The 23258-nt window shown below is 30.6% G+C and overlaps 3 protein-coding genes across 4 annotated transcripts; all 3 read left to right on the forward strand.

Annotated features, from left to right (window-relative positions):
- Window positions 1–1450: 1450 nt before the first annotated feature.
- Window positions 1451–4027, forward strand: LOC114394759 (protein C2-DOMAIN ABA-RELATED 1-like). 2 transcript variants are annotated; one of them, XM_028356431.1, is made up of 3 exons: window positions 1451–1670; window positions 2971–3066; window positions 3403–4027. In XM_028356431.1, exons 1-3 carry the CDS (start codon window positions 1560–1562, stop codon window positions 3691–3693), a joined length of 498 nt encoding a protein of 165 aa, XP_028212232.1. In that variant the 5' UTR covers window positions 1451–1559; the 3' UTR covers window positions 3694–4027. The 2 variants fall into 2 exon arrangements, with proteins under 2 accessions (XP_028212232.1, XP_028212233.1); XM_028356432.1 differs by having other exon boundaries at window positions 1488–1670; window positions 2642–3066.
- Window positions 4028–5683: 1656 nt separating this feature from the next.
- LOC114394880 (protein PTST, chloroplastic-like) lies at window positions 5684–11695 on the forward strand. Its single transcript, XM_028356554.1, has 9 exons — window positions 5684–5838; window positions 6736–6783; window positions 6997–7300; window positions 8366–8455; window positions 9467–9535; window positions 10189–10294; window positions 10510–10598; window positions 11179–11291; window positions 11383–11695. Exons 2-9 carry the CDS (start codon window positions 6764–6766, stop codon window positions 11483–11485), a joined length of 894 nt encoding a protein of 297 aa, XP_028212355.1. The 5' UTR covers window positions 5684–5838; window positions 6736–6763; the 3' UTR covers window positions 11486–11695.
- Window positions 11696–20755: 9060 nt separating this feature from the next.
- Window positions 20756–22841, forward strand: LOC114395686. Its single transcript, XM_028357517.1, has 2 exons — window positions 20756–21413; window positions 22430–22841. The coding sequence occupies exons 1-2, from the start codon at window positions 21137–21139 to the stop codon at window positions 22603–22605; spliced, it is 453 nt and encodes a 150-aa protein (XP_028213318.1). The 5' UTR covers window positions 20756–21136; the 3' UTR covers window positions 22606–22841.
- The last annotated feature ends 417 nt before the right edge of the window (window positions 22842–23258 follow it).

Below are 23258 nucleotides of genomic sequence, written 5' to 3' on the forward strand. Positions count from 1 at the left end.
TATATTTTCTTATATGTTTTAATTCAATATATTTATCCAAATTTTTAATTATTTTTAAATAAATCATAATTTTATTATTTTTATATTATTTTATATTTTTTTAGTTATTTCAACAACTAATTTAAGCTAATTTTTAAGTTTTAAACTATTAGTTAATTTTTTAACTTTTAATTAATTTTTTAGTTAATTTTATCAAATATAGACTTTATGATTATATTTGGCAAAATATTTTAATTAACTTTTAGTTTTATTTACTAACATAATTATAAAATTTGTTTGACTTGTTGGTAAATAAGTTATTTTAATAATTTTTTAGTTATTTCTAACGTTTTTTGAAATATTAATTGAAATAATATTTTTTAAAACACTCATTTTTAACTTTTAATATTTTCTTCTCTTTTATCCTTAATATACTTATTGAATTTCCTGATTATTCTTTTTAAATAAATTATGATTTTATTATTTTTATCATTTTACACTTTTTAACTACTTCATTAATTAATTTTAACAAATACTTAAATTGAATAAACTAATTTTTCAACTTTTAATTACCGGCTAATTTTTTAACTTCCAACTAATTTAAACCAACTTCTAACTCACTTTTCACTTAATTTTACTAAACATATTCTTATCGTGAATTTAATTGTAATAGCTTATGGATTCTATTTTATAATATTAGGGGTGTTTAGCAAATTCAAAATTACCATTATTATTATCTCTGTTTTAGGTATAATTTGACCATTAGTAGAATGAAAAATTAATTCATGCAACGATAATTTAAATTTTTCTTTAGTTATAAATTATCAGAGGGTAAGTTTATCAACTTTTGAGTATAAATTGCACAAAATAATACTATTGATCTAAAAGGTATAAAAAAAAGTTAATTTACTATTGAGAATTTTAAATTATTAAAATGTTGAAAGTGAAATTATTGTGACTTAAAAAAATAACATTATTTGTATGGATCGTATGAAATGTAAGTTGAGAACAAGTTAAAAAAAAGGTAAATTATAAATTTGATTCTCTATTTTAAAATTATAAATTTGATTGTTGTATAATTTAATTCTTTAATTTTTTTAATTTAGTTAATTTGAATGTTGACATTAATTAGGTGCATGAAATTAATGTCCAATAAAAAATGGTATGTGATGATCAACATCTAATACATGTGCGACAAGGATAATCAAGACAAGTACTTATCAGTCAAAGTCAACATTTAATTTTGGAGTTGGAGATTGAAATAATGAAATTGTAAAAAATTGAGAGATTAAATTCATGAATTAAATTATAAGAAGACCAAAATTAAATTCTAAGATAAATAGAACCAAATTTACCATTTTGCGTAAGAGAAAAATGTTCTTCTTTTCTAAGTTCTAGCACAGTACCTAAAGACTAAAGAGAGAAGAAGTCCTAAAAAAATAATAGAGAGAACCTTATACAGATTATAAATAGCTGCAACCACTTTGGTTGACTCATACAGGTCCCTTGGAGCCACTTGTTCTGTATTGAAAATCCATTTTGCTTCATTTCATTCCCTCACATAGTGTTTTTTTCTTTCCATGGAGAACTTGTTGGGTCTGCTGAGAATTCATGTTGAAAAAGGTGTCAATCTTGCCATCAGGGATGTGGTGAGCAGTGACCCTTATGTTGTCATCAAAATGGGAAGGCAGGTCAGTTTTTTCTCCAGTTTTCTCTGATAATCTTTTCATTCTGTTCTTGAGAGAGCTTGTTGACTTTTTCTCTTTGTTATTTTTTCTCTCTTTTCTTAAATCCCCTCTTTTATGTGCCCCTTCTTCCATCTTCTTTCTCCCCACATTTGATTCTGATTGTTGCTCACCTTGGTTGACTAAAAGTGGAGTATCTGTTTCATTTTTTCATGTCTTGACTTTTCAATATACATAGATGGTTTTAGAACTTAATTTGTTGGAGAAGAAGATGAGTTTTTTTGGGTACAGAAATATATATAATTAATATAGCTATAAGTATGCGGTGGCAACATTTTTAAGACAGTCTAATTCAAGTTAAAAGTTCATATTTTCCCACTCTTGCACACCACCTGCATATAAATTTTAGGATTTGAGTCCTCTAAAAACCACTATTGTGAGTGCACTTTAGTCTTCTCTAAAATACACCCTTCAATTTAGAGAAGATAAATCTGAAAATTTTGAATTTGTTTATGTGGTCAGTGAAGAACATAGAAGACAAGTCATAACTGGCCAAACCAATTCGTCTTGATGGGTAGTGTCAAATAACACGTCCCACACTGGGATTAAAAATAAATAAAATAGTATAAAAACAAAAAATTAGGAATCTTCGAAGTATTTAAATTAGTATTTTTCAACAAACAAATGGATATCGCCGGCGCATAAATTATAACAAACTTTGTCTAAGCTGTTTTTTGTCAGCCGAATCAAGTTTTAGCCTTCTTCTCATCGTTTTTGTTGGGGGTGTTTTCCAATAAATAAGTTAGGAAAGAATTTCTGTTTGCATCCCAAAGTAGCCTTTTCTGTGATTCTTTCTTCATCAGAACTTCATGTGTAAGGGGTAATTAAGTGTTTATTCTAAATTTCTAGCCATGTATAATTAACGATATAGTTTTCCATGATTTGGGTCAATATGTTAATTGGTACCAAATTGTTAGGTACCAAGAATTGAAATGAGGAAGAAAATACGAGAGAAAACTCTTCTCCAAGGGTTTCCCCTTCACAAAGGATTTCTCCTTTCACAAAGAGCTAATGCTCAATCTATAAATGATAAGATTCCCCTCTCTCCTATCCTTCTTTCTCTATTTATATCTAATAAACCCCTCTAACTAACTAACTAACTCATTAGTAGTTTAACTATATTAACTAACTCTTCCTTCTCCTTATATCCTAGCACAAATAGTAGACGGGTAGAAACCTTGTGTGTTTCTTGTTTTCTGAACTCTGAACATTCAATTCATTACTGCATTTTATGTCTCATATGCAGAAGCTGAAGACTCGGGTAGTCAAGAAGAATCTAAATCCTGAATGGAATGATGACTTGACCTTGTCTATTTCAGACCCTCATGCTCCAATTCATCTAGTAAGTAACTGTTATAATGTTTGTGTTTCAATACTACAGAGCAAAATTTGAGTAAAAAAATATAAAAATTGGAAGTTGCATTAGATTATCTGAATCAGTCTTGTTACTGATATGCATATTGACTGTTATCCATGTAGTAACATTTAAGCCATATGAACATTATCTTAGCATCAAAAGATGTTGAACTTTGGGGACTATGAACATTAAAATATACTGTGGAGTTTGCTGAAACAATGCATTCCTTTGTTACTTACTGTGCATATGGAAATTTGAATTAATTCAATTTATCAGCAAATTCTATTGAATTGGCTGTAATATTACTGTCCTGTGATGCAGCATGTGTATGACAAGGACACATTTAGCATGGATGACAAAATGGGGGATGCTGAGTTTTTCATAGGTCCATTTATTGAAGCAGTGAAGATGCGCTTGTCAGGTCTCCCCAACAATACTATAGTTACAAAAGTGCTACCTAGCAGACAAAACTGTTTAGCTGAAGAGAGTCACATAATGTTGAAGGATGGCAAGGTTGTCCAAAACATGGTTCTTAGACTAAGAAATGTTGAGAGTGGGGAAGTGGAGCTCCAGTTGCATTGGATTGACATTCCTGGTTCAAGACATCTCTAGATCACAGTCCAAAACATGGTTCTAAGATTTGCCATATTGTAAAAATTAGATTTGCAGCCTCATAAACCAGCAGGCAGCAGTACCTTATGCTTTAATTTCTCCTATCCTTTTATCTCGTTCGCATAACTTAAAATTGTTCAATATGTTGGTTTGTAATCGGTGTTATTGCAATTACTAGTACTAGTAGTTAGTGAAAAAGAATGGGAGATGTAGTTTCCCTAGCTGTAATTTAGACTTTGAATTATCTGCTACTGCTAGTCTTGTGTAATAATGTACAAGAAATGTACCAGAAAGATGTTGCACTTAATTAGAATCTCCTTAGTTAACATGTTAATCGCGTGACGATATAATGGTTCTATGATAACTGTCCCTTTTACTTTCCTCTTTATCCCAAACCTTTTGCAAACTGCACCTAACCCCTTAAATAAAACCTTTGCACCTACACACATTGTTTGGGAAGTCTCACACCGTTTTTCTCAACTCTCACAAGATGTAGTCTGTTGGACAACTTCACTTAATGTTAATTAGTTTTAAAATAAAATTTAACATAGTATTAGAGTCTATAACCCATCTTGGTAAATTGCTTATTATAGTAGGCTTGCCAACTCTTGGGGTGCGGTGCTATGCTGAAATGGGGATAAGAGCAAAGTGGCTCGTGTATGCTCTGTGATGACTGATGAGCCATTCACCCCTGGAAAGTTGAAGCATTTTCTTTGCCACCTCTATATGATGCAAGGATGAGGAAGAAAATTCTGAGAAGGCTAATGATAATGGTGATAGCTCGATACTTCACAATCAAGAATCAACAGGACAAAATTCTCTCCATGAACGCGTTATATGGAGTTTCTAATTATCAGACAATGAGGGAAGGCTTGTATAAAAAAAATTGTTGCGCATTTTGATTGATAGTGATAGCATACTTCTCATGGAGATGCCATATAAAGGATAAACCATTATCATTGAGATGCGCAATTTGAAGTTGGTGGGGTCACCAATGGTGGGTTAGGAATTAGGATACTTCTATAATCTCTTCCAATGTTTGAGTAATAACATCTAAATCTGGAACCCACTTCTCATCAAACTTTATGACACAGAACTTTACCCTCAGAATTGAATTTAAGGAACATAAATCAGCAAAACAATGTATAAGTAAAAGAGCAACTAAAGTAGTACGAGGATCAGACATGTCGGCCCTTTCAGTGAATCAGTTTTTAAAAGATAGCTAAAAGAAAGGAAAAAGAAAAAAAGAAAAAAACTTATCCCAAAGAAATGGAGAAGATTACCATTCTGGCTTGTAACAAGTGTACATAATTCATGCAGTGATCTTTACACTCTCATTCGATAAAAAATTTGACATGTATTAATAAGTTTGTTAGCTTGTTATAATAATTACTTTAAAATTTATATTTATCATAATTTTTCATTCATCAACTGTCTAAAAGTTTTTACATTAACACAGATTAAACTCATAACAAATCACAAAGGTAATGCAATACTAACATGTCAATTTTTCATTAAGGATTGATATACTTACTTTCCTTAATTTGAGTGTTTTACTCTTTTTGTTTAAAAAAATGAATAAATAATCAACCGATGTACACATACAAAATGATAAAGAGTGAATTTGTTTAAAATTAAAAAAACTTAAAAAAAACTTTTTTTTATATAAGTATCCTTTTAAGAAACAAATAGGATTTACTTTTTAAAATCAATAAAAAGTTGTTTTTTTTAAACATAAGTAATTTAGACAAATATATTCAAAAATAAAAAATTATTTATTTTATTAAATAAATATTTATTTCAATAAATAAATTTAAACAAACTAACTAAAAAAACAAATTGCAATAAAATAATAAGAATTATATAAAATTAATAAAGTTCACTTTTACTTTAGGGAAAGGAAGTGAAAAGGTTGTGTGGTGTTGTAGTCTTTTCTTGTGGTTTGAAGAAGCCAAGCCACAAGCAGAATCTCCACCGCTCATTCATTTGAAAATCCCACGTGCTGAATATTGTTCATTTTTCTTCTTCTAAAATAATGGTGTCACTTCCAAACCATTCAGGTGTGATCTGAACCAACTTCACTGCACAACACAACTACACAAGAGGGTTTCAACTATCTACTCCTCTTCTTCACACTCTTTGTGTGTAAGTGCTTACATTACATTACAATTTCACTCTTCAACTGTTCTGGATTTTTGTTTCTGTTGATAACCCTTTTGTGGACAAAACGGTGTTTTTAGTATTTACAAGGAACAGTCACTAACCAAAGCATCTTTGGTCTTTAAGTAAACATTTGGTTCTGTTTTTTTGCTCATCTAATTGCAGTGAGCAATATGATTCATGAAAGAAGTAAATTTTCCATCTTGTTTGTGTGGTTCTTCTAAATACCTCCCTTCACTCAAGAACCAAAGAGATTTTGGTTTCCATAATTCCCGTTAAGAAAATGTGTTTATAGCAGGAAAACTTGTTTTGAGTAGAGTTTCATGGTAAAATTGTGACTTTTGATGGGAGCATTAATGCTCTATAGCCTGAAGAAAGTGTTGGATGGAAGAACACTCCAAAAAGCGTGCTACATCCTGTAGTTGCTATATGATCCTCACCTACTCTTGTGCTGTTGGAAAGCCACCTTAGTTGTGGACTGGTCACCCTTAGCCCACCTTAGTTGCGGCCTTTTTGGGCGCTGCCTTAACTGTAGCCTCAAGGGTGGTATTTAGTCCCACATCAGTTAGAGAATTTTGGATATTCCTCATCTTACAAGCCGATTTTGTGAAATTGAGATAAGCCCTAAGCCCAAATTCTATGACTTTCTCATTTTGTCATCCCTGCACTATTGAAGCCTAAACCTGCCATGTATGAATGATTCCTAATTTTGTTTATAATGTAAGTGTGGAAATCTGTCATTTAACTCAATTTGAAACATCTTGTTCAGAATACATTTCATATTTTTCCCATTAGGCCATTTATTCCGACATTTTGGTTTTATTGATTCAACAGATCTGCTTGAACAGGTCCTGATGTTCTGCTTTCTTTTCTCATTGACAGGGGATAAAGCAATCTCAATCTCTTCATAATGGAAATAAGTATTGCAAGGTAAGGTTAAACAATATATAACAGTGAATTAACCTTAAAGCTGTGTGAAACATTATTCTTAACTCCACCTCTGCAAAATCCCTCTTTCTTGGGGCGGGGATTATAATAAAGTAGTAATCTTTGCTTTTTTTGAAACTGTTTATGTTGTTGTACGTTATTGTCATGTTTGAGGTTAAGAATTATCGAATACTAATGATCATATAATTTGAGTAGGTCTCATCTCGAAACACAGGGAATATTCTTTTCAAATATTTCAAGAACAATAGGATGGGAAAGCATTAGGAAACTTCCATGTAATGTGGCTGCCCAGGGTTCAAGACGGGATTTTCACAGATTGGCCTCTTCCTGTCAAGCTTTTACTGCAGTGTATCCTAGAAGGTCTTTTATCTGTAGAGCAAATTCTATGCCAATTAGTTTACAGGAATCTGCATCATATGGAGATAATTCTATTGAGGATGAGGATCCATATACAGACTTGGAAGAGGAAGCTTTGGCAAAACCACCTACCAGTGAACAGGTATTCTTTTTAGTACAATTTATATATGTCTTTTTGAAATCCCACAACTTCCATTTGATTACAGAAATGTTTGTAACTTCTCAAACACCTGAAATTGAATGTTTGTCCAAACCATGCTATTTTTTTCTTTTTTGAGAGCATATGGAGCCATTGTTTTGAGATTATTTTGAATAGCATGCTGATGTAGTGATGTACCTTGTGAACTATAAAAAAACGTTCACACTGTTAAAACCACTAATCATTTATTCTTTTTGTCTCAGTTTTATTTTCTGCAAAAATAAACCTGAAAAGGGTTTAGATGATAGTCTATTATTCTATTTGCACTTTGTTAGAGACCTAGGTTGGCCTATCTTTAGTAATCTTGAAATAGAGTATTGATGAACCTGTATCATGTTCATGTCAGAAAGAGTGAAAAATAATCAGGCTAAGAAATTAGAATCAGTTCCTTCATTTGCTGTGGTGTTATTTTCTTTGTCCATCTTTTCTTTAATTAGCTTTGGAGTGTTTTTGGTGTGGTGAGAGGTTAGCTTAGCCTGTCTTTATATATTGTGAAACACCACTTTGTATCACATTATTCCCTAAACCAAAGTTGATTCACCATTAATATACTCCAATCATGGGGATAAAGAGAAACTATTTCAATTTTTAAGTTTTGAAGTGCATTTTTTTTATGAAGTATTATTATTTAAATGGGTCTCACATTTGTTGTTTTTTGGGTTATTACTTTCTAAAATGACAGAAATCAAACCTGAAGGAATAGTTTCACCAAGTTCCAAATACTAAACACTCTTTATTTGTTGCAGTTATTTTGAAAAGACAGCAATGGTAGTGATTAATTGTATTTTTTCACTTCTTTTGTTTGAATATTTTGGGGATAATTTGATATGGTGAATTTACATGTTTAGTGCGTGTTTACTTTATTGGGCTTAAATTATATCATGTTCTAAGAAATGGTTAGTATGTTTTTGGCCTGGGTGGTCACACTTGTTGAAGATACCTCTTTTTTTGTGTGTGTGATTAATATATCATACTTAAAAATCTTCTGTTTCAAATCATATTAAGCAGATAATGACATTGCTTGCTGACACACAGAGAGCAAAACTCACTAAGAAGCTTAGTGAGGCCAACCAGCAAAACCGGTTCCTAAAAAGACAGGTGTCTGCATATATATATTTGATATCTTTTGGATTACCATTAAATTGAAATCAAAAGTGTGATTTTCTTTATGATAGCAATTATTCTTGTGTTGGCAGTTTATGCTAATTACCTACACGGTCAGAGTTGGATCACATTTTTGTATAAAAAATTGGCAAATCTTATTTGTGCTAAGCTATAGATGGATCATTGGGAAGATGTATTGGATGTCAATCATAGGCTCATGAGATGGATTTAGTCAATTCAATCTGGATGTAGCATCTTTTTAAGTATGATATTGATAGGTTGCATCGGGTCAATGCCAATAGAGTGAAAGCCGCCTTAGACATTGGCTCTAAAAGGAGGTGACAATGTTAGGAGTCCCACATTGAGTAGAATAAGAAGCTCAATGTGGTACTTAAGCTATGAGGCTCTCCCCCTTGATGGACTAGTCTTTTGGGTTGGACTCTCCTTTTATGCTTAACTCCTAACAAATGTCAATAAAACAAGATAATATTTTTCTCTGTTATTTTGCTGGTAAAAGAAATGTGCCTTTGACATTTTGGAAAATATGCCTAAGTGGAAGGAAAGGAGAATTTGAAGTTCTTTTTTGAATTTGATTACTAAAAGCTATCATCATTGACTGATATATTGTTTGCCCTAACATGGAAGTACAAATGCTGAGAGTGTGTTGGGAATATATTTGTTGTCCAATATTCTGTTTTTTTGTCCTCATCTGCATGATTTGAGTATCATTGTATTATGTTTTTGTTAAAAGTTGTTTGAGCCTTCTAATTCTCAGCCTTTTTTCTATTCACTTCTCTTTATTTTTTTGGTTTAGGGCTCGACTGTATAGGTTTTATTATTGAACTCATAAGTTATACCGACTTCTGATTATATGCTGAAGAATTTCTGGGGGGATTTATTTTCCCAGTATTTTTAGATGCCATATTCTGAAGATAGAATGTAGATGTATAAATGACAAAGGTCCTTGCACTAAGATCCTGTAGCGGCTTCTTTTTTCCTCTACAGTTGAATGTAAAGGAGGATGCATTGGTAAAATTCAAAAGTGAACTTGCTGTCATGGAACTTGAAATTCAGGTTAAAATATATAGCCACCTTCTCACTTTTTATGCTGTTTTTATACTGCCAACTTTTCTTTGTTTGATATTTGTTGACCAACAGTTTTCTACTGCATAACTGAATGAATATACCTTTCATGACTATTTCTGTATCTTGATTGCTATTGATTTGAGAATTGACTCTTGAATTTTATACGACTTTTGATGGTGGTTTATCTCTTCTATTCCCTTATTATACAGATGTTGCACCTCATGATTACTCTTCCTTCAGTGTGCTTTCTGTAGTGCTATACTCTTTTCATTGATATTGAAAACATTTATGCATGTTATTAGTTAGAAACTGTGTGGATAAACATGAAATGGGAGAATATTAAGTTAAAACTTCTACAATTTTGAACTAACAACTTAATATATAATATCAAATTTGGTGTCTGAAAATGTTAAGATACTTATTGTTGTAAATTATAAAATATTTCAACAATTAAATTAATTTTGATCATGAGTAAAAGAATGTCATCTAATCGATTAATTGAAGTTTGATTCTCTACCCAATCAATTATTGAGCTCTGCAAGCTTGCATTGTTAATTGTAGTATGTGTGAACTTGCTTTCCTTAGTGAAGTTTATTTGTTTCATCAGTTGAGTGCTGAGATATTGTTTACTTTTGGGGTAGGCTTTGGTCAGATTAGCAGAAGAAATAGCTCAATGTGGTATTCCAGAAGGTTCAAGGAAGATCAATGGAAAGTACATTCATTCTCACCTTGTTGCTAGATTAGAAGGTATAGTGGTATTTGCTCTGAATCTGATTACTCCTCATGATTATAGCCAACCCTATATGATTCACAAATCACAAGTGTACTTTCTAGTTCTGGATAACTATATGTTGATGTTTGTGTGGAATATACTAATAAAAGTTCTCAGCAATGTCTTTTCTTGCCAACTTTGCCCCATTTGTGTCCTTATCAGTGCAAATGCATTGTTTTTGCCTACATAGCTGTAAATGAACTACTGAAGGAACAAATAAAAGATGTCGATGCGGCACAATCGAAGGAGGTTTCTGTATTTTGGGTTGGCATGGCTGAGGTAAACACATTCAACACATTCAATATTAGACTTCCAAGTGTTTAGTAAGAATTTGGTTTGAAACTTTGAACTGTGGGAGCTCTGTGTTTTGCTTACATTTGTATAATGTATAGTGCTCTCAGCTTTAATATATACAACATAGCTTACTATTGCTAATATTAAGAACGTAACTGAATTAGTTACCTGAAGCAACTAACTTGAATAACTGAATATTATCTGTTTCCTCTCCCTCCCTTGCTATTCTCACAAAAAGTTCAGCTTGATCAATAAACACATACAAATTTCTTTGCCTATAATATATATTACCAAGCTATTTCAAATGTGAGATTTGATTTCTCTAGAAAATGTATCCCGCGAAATATATATGGCATCCTTGCTTGCGTAAACTGATACAAATGTCAAATAAGTACACTAATCTGTACTAATCTGATTTTCGGCACCAAGCATTGGCTTTTAATGTCTAGGATATAAAATAATTGTTTTATGAAGGCTATGCAACATTATGATATAGTGTGGTTTCAGAAATTTAATGGGTCTGCTAATGCCTAAATTGCCTGTTTGAACTTCTATTTTCCATCAGAGCGTGCAAGTTATGGGCACCTTTGATGGCTGGAGCCAAGGGGAGCACCTTTCACCTGAGTATACTGGTTCTTACACAAGGTTTTCCACTACATTGTTGCTTAGGCCAGGAAGGTACCATTTTTGTCAACTTTCCCTGAAGCTTTTGAACTGACTTTATAACATGGAGGCTTCTTCTAACCCAAAAACAAAAACTATTATGTAGGTATGAAATCAAATTCTTAGTTGATGGTGAATGGAAGCTGTCACCAGAGTTTCCCATTATTGGTGAAGGGTTAACCAAAAATAATTTGTTAGTTGTCGAGTAATGATCCTAGTAACAGATACATTAGCAGAAACTGAGTGTTATTTACTCAGTAATTTAAAATTTCTTTCTTTGGTATATATACCCACAAACACTTTTTGAGTTAAGAGTGTGCTGTTAGCACTTCTTGTACTCAAACACTTTTGACCTATAATTATATTTTTGTGATGCGTCGACAGTAACTTTATTCATAAATATTTTTAAAACCTAACTAGTTTTGGTGTGTTTGGCTTTCAGTTGGAATTTTCAATTGCAATTCAAACACATTTCATCCCTATAGTTAATGAATATGGCTTACGATGTTGACATAAGTGTACCCAGTGGCTTGGCTAACTCCTATTTTTTTTTTTTCATGAAATAGTTGTTGGATATATTTGATAAATTTTAGATTGAGATGAAAATAAAATAATATAGTTGTAAGATGAAAATAAAACTTAAAAGTAATTTAAATTTAAGTGACAATATTTTAGTTTTCACTTGTAATGAATTTACAGTTCATCATTCTAATTTTATTTTATTTTTTAATTTTCACACCAACTCTTAAGTAGATTTATTATTAAAAAAATCACATTAAACTAACACGTACCAAATGGCTAAATCAAAACTTACCGAAATTAATTTCAATCTCTAATTCAGAAAATTGTATACGAAAATGCCAATGCGTTACCATAGAATTTAATGGAAGTACATCTTATTAACTTTCTAAAGAAGTATTAGTACCTTTTCGGTCTCTCTAGCATACCAACACTTGTTCCAATGGGACCAGGCATGGACACCCTCTTCTGAACCTATTTATTCACCATCAGCGGCGTTTCGATGTTTGGCATCCTCCGCCAGCAGGTCCTTTGAAGTGCAATATTGATGCTTTCATTTTCAGCCAACAAAACATTTTGGAATGGCTCTTTGATTATGGAACCAGTTTGGACCAATGGCTTTTTGAATCCAACCGAAGCGGAAGCAAGGAGCTTAGAAAGTTGTTATTGGCACTACCACTTTTGCTATTGACACTACTCACGTGGGTGTTTTTAGTTGCATTCCCAAATTGCCCCTTGTATGAAAACACAACAAAAATGTATTTCCCGTGCATCAAAATCGTGTTTCCGTTGTATTTTTTTCGCTCTCAAACAACACAATGGAATCATGTTTCTGTTATGCAAAGGGGTGTAAAAAAATATACAACGGAATCATGCTTGCGTATTTTTTTTACACCTATTTTAATTAATTTTAATGAAAATTTACTTTTTTAAAAGTGATAAAATTAATTGTAATATAATTTACTATTTTTAATAGTAATCATTATCTTTTTTTTAGTTAAAGTTGAATTAATTAGATAAAAGTTGTCATTTATAAACGTAATTGAATTAGTTAATATATGAATTATGTTTATTAATGGTAATATTAATTTGTATCATAATTAATTAATTACAATTAAAAATGGAGGGGAAGAAAATAGTATGAGAGGAAGGAAAATGGTGGGGGTGTCATGATGGAGAAGTAAAAGAGGAAGGGAGAAGAGTCGGGGGTGTAGAAAAATTCAAAAGGATAAAATGATTATTTGCAAGCCTTGGTAGGCCAATAACAATGTCATGAAGCTTATTACATGCTCTTGCATGGATAAAGGATCAAAATTTTCATAACATTGATGTCGAGATGGAAGGAAAAGTTATAGCGGACAAATTATACAATAATTCCATTGGTAGATTTGATTTACAAGTTTTAATCAATAAATGTAAAAGATTTCTTCTTAACTTCTCAAACTTAGTGGTGAGTTATGTTCGATGATAAGCTAATCATGTTGTTCACAACTTAGTTAGGGTGTAAGATTATATGCTAGCCGTCAGATTTTCAATCAAGTTCCTCATTATGTTTCCTCTCTATTCAGTAATGTTATGTGATAATTACTTAGTGGAGTGATATTAATAAGTACTTAGTAGAGATATAATAAAATGTTGTTAGTGAAGACTTAAAAAGTATTTAATAGTATTCATGTGGCGCTTTATATTTATAACTGTCATAGTAGTCTAAGGATTATTTTTCAATCTATAAATATTTATGAATGTACTCTGGAAAGTAAGTCAGAAAAGAAACCAAAACAAAAAATCAATCAGCTCCAAATACTCTTCCTCTTCTACATTTTCTGGATAATTTTCAGTAGCTATAATCATCATAAAAACTTACTTTCTTGAGTGTTAGCTATACCTAAATCACCTTTGGAATATCACCAACACTCGCTTATCATGAATGGAATTCCTTAAGTGTCTTCCTTAAAAAAAAGAAGTATTGGTAGTTGTGACAAATTTAATAATAAGCAAAAAATTGAAATAAAATCTTAAACAAAGGGAGTTTTTTTCTCTCTCTTTTTTTCGACTGTGTTTTGGTGAGACAAAAGTGCAAGAAGCCCAAAATAAAACTAACGTCTAGACATATGGCTCATGATTTTCGCCATCCGTGTTTGATCTTTCCATCCCCCAATTTTCTTTATTTCATTTTACCAAAATATATTTGACGAAAACAAGTTTTTGTTGTATATGACTACATAATAGAAACCTTTTTCCGTTGAATATTTGGTTCACATACAGGCACGGGGAGACCTCTTAGCAATAGCCAATAGTTGGAAAATGCCCATATATAGCCAATGGTAAAAAAATGCTCATATAACCATGCTTGTCAAACATATCCCTCAAGCAATAAGTAGCTATAGCCAGGTGCACCATCACAAACAACACTGGGTAGGAACATAGGGTCCCAACTATAAGTAGATGTAGGAGAGATGATATATCACTTAGAGTGACGAACATATCCCATATCTCATACTAGAAGGTGAAAGAAGTTGGTGTCCTTGTGTCACCACTCGACAAAAATCAAACAAGATATCGTTTGTTCGTTGTGTGGTGTCGTGCATGTGTAAAATCTCCACATATCCCCTCACCTACTCGTCTTGAGGCAAGTGTAAAATCTTGCTTCCATGACTGACCAACTTTAGCTCATTGCACACAATTGTGAGGCAATATGATTTGCATAGGACCTCAACACAAAATGATCCTCAAGACCTCTTAGATAATGAAGCCAATAGCCATGGCTCAAGAATAGGTACTCAAAGGCTCAGGAGAAGGCACAACCCTTGTGGTGTGTCAACAAACACTACCCTTTATAACTTCTATTGTTGCGCTTTGTGAGCTGAAGTAGGGGTGTTGCTCACTTAATTCTCGATGTACCACCCTTACATGCATCTATCCTAAAATTAACCCTGCCTCCATGTCTAATATACTGTGTATGTACCGCCATATTATACATGCACTAGTGAAAATGAATAAAAAGTTTAATAAAATAAATTTAAGTTTTATAAAACATAAATATGTTTGCATCATGTATTCAACAAAAATAAATGAACAATAAGAAAGACAAAGGAGGGCTGGAGAACTCACATGTAAGAATAAAGAGGAAGATGACAATAAAGAAGAAAGGGTATGAACAAGATTGAAGAGATCGAAGAAAGGGGTTTAAGGGGTGTGAATGGGAGAAAAGAGAAGGGGGTTGAGAGGTAAGGGGGATACTGAAAGAGAGGAGAGAGAGGTGTGAAGGGGCATGGGTAGTCTAGGAAATTCAATAAAAATGGGGGTGTGAAGATAAAAAAAAGTGTGAATATCAAGACCTAAGACATCTCTCTACAAAAAGAGGAGTGGTTATCTAACCTAAAAGGGCCGTGTCCAGACATTTTGGGATCTAAGGCGAAAATGTTAAAGAGGTCTTTTTTTTACAAGAATTTTAAAAAGACTTAATATATTATATAAAATATCAATTTTTATATTAATCTTTTAGTTTTTTTAATTGCAAAATCATTTATCAAAGTTTTATAATCAAGCAATTCTAACACTTCACTTTCAATACATAAAATAACTAACTCATTCAATCTATCTTGTAACATTGTTGATTTTAGATATGATTTAAGCAATTTTAATTTCAAGGGCATCACATTGAGATTCAATTAGCTTTTCAACTTTTCATTTTTTCTTCAATTTTTCATAACCAGATTCATACTTTCTATTTGACATTTTCTTTTGTAAATAATCAAAATAAAAAAATTAACTAAATATTAAAGAAATCTAAATAAACTAAACTCTAAAATAAATATAGAAAATGATGATCGATGAACAGAATGATATAACCTGGAATTGGAAACAGATAGAGATTTTGTTGTTTAGATGTTGTGTCAGGCGCAAAGGTGTTACGTGATACATGTTGTATTGTTGCGTACCTAGAGTCATGCCCGTGAAATGAATCGTTCCACCAATCCACCGGGATGGAGATGAAAGGCTTCATATGCGGGACGTCGGGATGTATGTTGTTTATAAGCGTTCAGAATCCAGACGATGTCAAATCTAGAGAGGTTGAGCCGCGGAAACAAAGTTTGATTAATAGACAATATGTTTCATTCAAGGGAAGGAGAAGAATAGATTTTTTTTTTATGAACAGAAGATGAGAAGATGAAAAAACGTGAAGAATGGAGTATGGAGAGTGAGATACATTAGTTAGGGAATTGGGATGAGTTAAAGGAAAGTTAATAGGAATTTATTTTTTTGGGATAAATAAAATACTTTAAATGACATTAATTGTGATATTGGTTAATTTTTAAAAAGATGATATTGATTGACTAATTTTTAGGGAAGAGAGATTCTAAATTATTTTATTTTGATCAGTTAAAATTTGTTAATAGTTAGTAATAAAAAAATTTTAGGGGCCTAAAAAATTTTTTTTGGGGCCTTAAATTGATGCCTAATTTACTTTACATCTTGCATGCCCAAGCCTAAAAGGAGCATGAGTAAAAGAAGGAAAAACTTCAAAAATACTCCAACATGATATCATATTGGTGTTGCAAAAGAGTCCACCATAAAATTAGTTTTTTTTTTCCCTCTCTCTATATAGGAATTTGTTAATTAAACACTTGTTTTTTTAGTACGTATACATTAGTAAACCCCACAAGTATTTGCTAACATACACACATACACACTCTAATTTTATATAGTATGAGTGTGTTAGTAAATGATACCATTATGTATTTTGATTAGCTAAGAAATTATCTCTCAACTATCTTAACTATCATTCTTTTATTTTTATTTGTTTCAATATATTATCTTTTATTTTATCTCTAACTTTAATTTTAATATTTTTTAAAATGAATTATGAATAGTTAAAAATAAATTTTATGTCACACTTTAAATTATTTATTGTAAATTTAAAGTACAGTTTATGAATTCAAAACATATTTATTTCTTATAATTTTTAATTACAATATAATATATATTCAAAAACATTTATTATAAATTTTAATTATATACAATAAATATTTATTCAGTACAAAATACTATTTATTTTATATAATAACTTCATAATGCAGTAGTTTATGTTTCTGCATAATGATTCAGTAAAAAAATGTATCTGCATGATGATTACTGTTGACTGATTAAAAAAATAACAATTATTGTCAACAAATATTATACTCCGTATTATTGATAACCCATAAGTGAGCCATAATCATCCACCTGTCTAATTATTGACCAATAAAATATGAACGATACTTTATTAGCCGTTGAGAATAAAGATATTTTAACTACCACATAAAATATATAATTTTTTCTTCAATTAAATTTAAAATGATTTTGACCTTTATTTTTGTTTATCAAAAGGTAATTTTCAATAAAAAAAAAATATGTTTAAAAGCTTATAATAACTTATTTCTATATTTTAAATTACAGTAAGTATATAACTTGGAAAGTGTGATTCTATCATTTTCTCAATTAAATTTTTTAAATATTCTTCCTTTTCTCTGTTTTCGATATATACTTTTCATACTACCTTCATAATTATCTAAAAAATTCTCTCATAATCATCCCAAATTCCCTTTTTTTAAACTTTTTATGTACACTTGTTTTTCTTAATATTTTTCTCTTGTAATATACAATTTTTTAATCTTTATATTTAATTGAATTTCAATTATTTAAAAATAAATTATTGATGATTAAAAACAATCTTATATTAAAAATTAAATTATTCATTATAAATCTAAAACATGATTTATGTATTAAAATTATTTATTTATTATAAACTTTAATTATATAAAGAAGATATTTATCTTCTGAAATACACAGAATAAAATACTAATTACTTAAAAAATTATATCTAGAATAAGAAGCATAAATAAATAAATGAAAGCATCATAGATTTAGCATAGTGGCATAGCCTGCACGCAGGCATTATAAATGTATTTAATAGGTATTATTTATTCCCATCATCTCATTGCAAAGGTTTTGTTCTTGCTGCATGAATAAATATTTAAGATTACGTAAACCTCACCTCCACACCTACTAAAAAAGCATATCGTACGGTTAATGCTCAATTTCTCAATCTCGTTTGGAAAAAAAAGTGTACGACTATACGCCAACGCAAGGGAGAGTGATCTGAGTGAGACACAATATGGAATATTTAGGAGCTAGATTTAGGAGCAAGATGCTAACTTTGACAAATTAGTTTATGAATGAATGAAAACAAAGAATAAACAAAGCTTTCTCCAAGACCTTACCTGCCCCATCCATCCATTCCTTCACTGCACGATGCAAACTTGCCTGCTCCATGCAACCCCTCAAAAAGAATTTCGCACCAAATGGATATTCTACCCTTACTCATCAATTTTCTGTTTAACTTTTTTGTCCAAAATTATGTTCATCCATTAAATAAATAAAGCTAATGAGATTGACACAATGGTTAAAAATTTAATACGAACCCGCATTTTTTGTTATGGATGCGGGTTTGAATTCTTCTTATGTAAGCTTGATATACAACACCTTCTTAATTTGAAAGATATTGACACTAAGGGATTAATTGAATAGTTACAACCTGAGTTAAAATAATTGATTAAGTATTCAATACATACTCTTATTTTTCATGGATATGGGCCGAATCCTCCTAATGGCCGCTTGGTGGGCGACAACTATCTCTAGGATATCATTTGGTACTTAAGCACAAGTTAAGTAAATGCAACTAGATGGAAATACTGCTTAATAGTATTGGTTTTTTTTCTAATTAATCTTTGAATAAACTTTATCTTTTGTTTCAAACAAGCACTTTAAACTTTAATTTCATACTATTTTTTTTACAAATCAATTTCACATTCTAATTATTTTAATTTCCTTCTAATTTAAACTTTGATTATTTTAATTATTCTTAAACTTTATCTATTTTTATATAAATAACTCTTTTTTTTATCAAGTTGGAGTTACAAATCTCAGCAGTTTATTTATCTTAGATGTCAGTTATTCATTAAATTTTTTTTACATCCATTTTTTAATATGTTAAAATATAATAAAAATATGAATTTAAAAAATAATCATAGAAATTGAGAATGAACCTAACTCAGTCTTTAAAACTGGGCTCATAGATTATGAATTTTCCTCCTCTACAATTACACTATTAAGGTTTTATCTATCTCTATACACCTTTCACCCTTAGTCCTATTAGGTTTGGGATATGAATAATAATATAATAGATAGTCCAATAACAAATTTAGGATAGATTCATATAGCATTTTAATATTTGGATTTAAGTCTAACTCAATTAAAAAACTAAGAAAAGATATACTTCTATTTATATTTCTTGTTTTTGTTTACAGTTTTTACTTTTTAATTATAAAATTGTCACCTTGTTTCTTGTTTTTAATATGTTTCATGTTCTCAATGATTTGTACAAGAAACATAGAGAACATAAAAAAGTTGTTTTAAGTGTTTTCTATACAAATATTTGAAAAAGTAAATTGAAAATAAGATGACAAATATGTATTTAAAGTGTAAGAAAAAATGAAAACAAGAAATAAAAGTCAAATCAGTGTTAAATGTTCATGATGAGAAATCGGTATCCCACCAGCCAATTTCTCACTTTCATTTTGTTTTTGTTAAACTAGTTTTTTTTTTCCTCAAATTTATTTTTAACATTCAATTTGATTTTTTGTTTTTTTTAATTTGGTCCTCTAATTTTTAAAATTGGTTTAATTTAATCCTTTAGTTTTTTTCTTGGGTTCAATTTGATCCACTAATTTTTAAAATTAGTTCAATTTAATCTCGTTGTCTAAATTAATTTGAGTGATCATGCCGTATAAATTTGGTCCTATCATCTAAATGTGCATTGTGACAATTTGACACTGTGACTAAGTGATTTTAAATAGTTATAAAATGTGATTTCTTAACGTTGTTGGTCCAATTTAGATGACAGAATCCAATTGAATTGATTTTAAAAATTAAAGAATTAAATTAAATTTAAAAATAATTAGAGAACCAAATAGGATCTAAGAAAAATTAAAGGACTAATAAATTAATTTAACATATTTTTTTTCAATCCGTGAGAAATCGGTTACCCACCATAAACGGATTTTTCAATGGGGTTTTCTATTTTTTATTTTTTAAAATTTTGATTTTTTTAAAAAAATTCAATTAAATTATTTACTGTTATTTTTATTAAAATTGGTTACCCAAAAAGTGTTTTTTAAAGTTTTTAGCAAGATTTTGTAGATTTTTTTTTATCGGTCCAAATCCTCAAAGTTGTACGGTTGGATTCATCAGGATGAAAAGTATAAAAATACACCATTGTTTGAACCAAAACATTTTATATGCATAAGCAAAAAACTGCAAAACTTACCCTATCAATTTTTTTAAGAAAACTTCAAATTTCTATTTGTCATTTATTAACATTTGATTTTAAAAAAATATATTATTTTGATAAAAAATATTAAAACCAATATTAACAAAAACAAAATAATCCAAAATAAAAAAATGAGAAATCGCTTTCTAGGTAACCGGCCAATTTCTCACGGGTTAAAAAATGATAATGAGAAATCGGTCCATGAACAGTGATTTGGTATAGATAGATAAATAATGTCGGAGTTGATATATTTGGGTTGTTTTTTTAAAAAATAAAATAATGGAAGCTAAAAGTCCTAAAATGACGCTTTAAAACTTGTTTTTTACCCCACAATTATTACGGGATGAAAGAAGTAAGAAATTTTTTTTTTACTAAAACATATTAAATGCACATTTCCTAATATAATTTAAGACTATTTAATAGAGTGAAAAGTAAAAAAGAAAAAAAAAGAAATGAAGTGTGTCTCTATATTAACGAACGATCTAAAATAAGCTAGTTAGAATATTTTTTTTTAAATTAATTAAACGAGCCAAAATTAATATAGCTGACGAAAGAAATGAATATATATAAGCAGAAGCATTGAGTGCAGACTCATTCATATTTCATACACATATACAGCTTAATCTCAATGTTTAGGGTGGTTTCTTAAACGTGTTCTTTTTGTTCTGACTTGTGGTTAATGTATTCTTCTTCTTCAAACCTCTTAATTATTATTAATGTGCCTTGAATGTTGGGTTTGAGTATATCTCTTTCTCTTCCTTTGATGCTCTTCCCCACTACTCCATCGCGTGGCACCACCCTTCACGCGCCTCCTCCCTCTTCCTCCAAAACCGCTTGGTACTATCGTTGCCTCGGCCTCGACCCTTGAAAAAACTCATTGCCCAATTCGTTTCACCCACAAAGCTGTAATCTTCGGGGCTTTGTTTCATCTGGATCGGTGACGAATTTAAAGTAAGATCAAGGCCACAACATGATGAAGAAGAGTGGTTTTGAGAAGATGGTGTCGCAGAAGAACAAGAACAAGGGAGGCTATGATGATCATCAGAAACCGAGGAATAACAGGTTTTTGGTAAACATCAATATCATGGGGAGTGCGGGGCCTATAAGGTTCGTGGTGAATGAGAAAGAACTTGTTTCTGGGGTCATTGATACTGCTCTCAAATCCTATGCTGGCGAAGGGAGGCTTCCTGTTCTTGGATTTGATGCCACCAATTTCCTTCTTTACTGCGCAAATGCTGGCTTTGATGGTATGCTTCTCTACCCTTTTGAAATTGCACAAAACTTGATTCAGTTTAAGTGTTTTTGGTATCATATGCTAATCAAAATAGTACTCCTAAGAGTTATAAAATTAACTTTACGATAAAGAAAGAAGGAAGAACAAGAGAGGTTGTGGATTTGAAACCCTAACTAAAAAAACTAACAAATTAATAAATAATATTTATTGATAAAAAAATTATACTCTTAAATATATGTTCAACTTTATTGTAAAACATTTATTAAGTATATCATCATAACAAAATCTATTTATTATTGAAAAATAACATTAACCTAAGAAATTGTATCTAAGTTTTGTGCTTTAGAAAATGAGAAAACTTAAATGCAGTTTTATATGTATTATGGGTGCTGTTCTACGACCAGGTGAGTTTCTCCATGATAAACTATATAATAAATGATTTCATGGAAGGTGACATAGGTTTTCGAGACAAAACTTGCATTCTAAATGAAAAATAATACCGAAAACACCTATACAATTTTGTCCTTTTGAAAATTGCTATTCCCTTTTGGTTTGGTGCTCCAACTTGCACTTGTTTTTGTTTGTTATTTTGGTCTCTCTGCATGTTGGATCCAAAAGGCCATTTCTGATGATGTCAGTGTATCATTTTCGTTGGGTTCTATTTCTTCCTATGATGTTTTCATGCCCCTCCTCAAGTTGTGGTTTATTTTTTTATCTCAGGCGATTGTTTCATAATTTAATTAAAATACAGCATAAATGCATTTTATATAACCATTCAATGAATTTTCATATTCTTAATAGAAAATGACTGTCTTTTGTAAAAAAAAAATACTATTAAATTCATACATATATAAATTGAGCATTCTTGGACCAAGTACTATATTGAACTGTGGACATAACACGTGTCACATGCTCTGTATTAATTGATATATAGAACAGTACAACATATTATAAAGTTTGGTTCCCAGTGATTATTATAATTTATAAACTAATTAAAGGGTTGTTTCTGTTTGGTGACTTATTTGATAGCTCTGAGTCCATTGGAACCGATAGGATCTTTGGGGTCGAGGAATTTTGTGCTGTGCAAAAAGCAGGTGCAGTCATCAAAGGCAGCACCCCAATCTGAGTTGGTGTCTCAAAAGAGCAATGGTGGATGGAAGGCATGGTTAAATAAGTCATTTAGTTTAAAAATCCTATCCCATTGATATTTATAACGTTATTCCATGTGAAAGCGTTATAAATATTATAATTAAGTTCAGTTTGTATTCTGCATTGTGCTTTAGTACACTATGCTAGTAGTTCATATATATGTTTTGTTGTACCCAATCTCCCGGAGACAACTTAGCATTGAATAATTTATGTTATTCGCTTCTTCATGTTCGAACATGCAAAAGATATGATGCTCGTTCTTTAGAAGTTTATATCATGGGTTACTTTTACATTCAACATGTGCTGATATTGACTTTGAATTCCAACGTACGTGTTTAATTAACTGGTTCTAGATTTCTAGAAAAGCATATATATGAAAGGTGGAATAAGTAATTGAAGGTTGGTCGTTTAAAGAAAGGTTGGGAATTAAAGAATTATCTTTGATAATGTTTCTTTTTCTTTTTCTGGATGGTAAGAAAAGAAAGTAGTAAGAGAAGAATATATATATATATATATATTAGTATTTTAACTTTTAAGTGAATAGTAATATTTGTTCATTACCATATAGGACTAAAAAGAATCCTCCCTTAATAGGTTTGACCAATTGAGGTTCGGGAGCAAGATTGTGTTTAAGCAAATTAAAATACTTCTAAATCTATTTCCACGGAACCATAGGCATGGCTTATGTGATTTGATTTATTTGCAAATT

Source organism: Glycine soja, chromosome 18 (assembly GCF_004193775.1).
Source record: "Glycine soja cultivar W05 chromosome 18, ASM419377v2, whole genome shotgun sequence".
Taxonomy (NCBI): Eukaryota; Viridiplantae; Streptophyta; class Magnoliopsida; order Fabales; family Fabaceae; genus Glycine; species Glycine soja.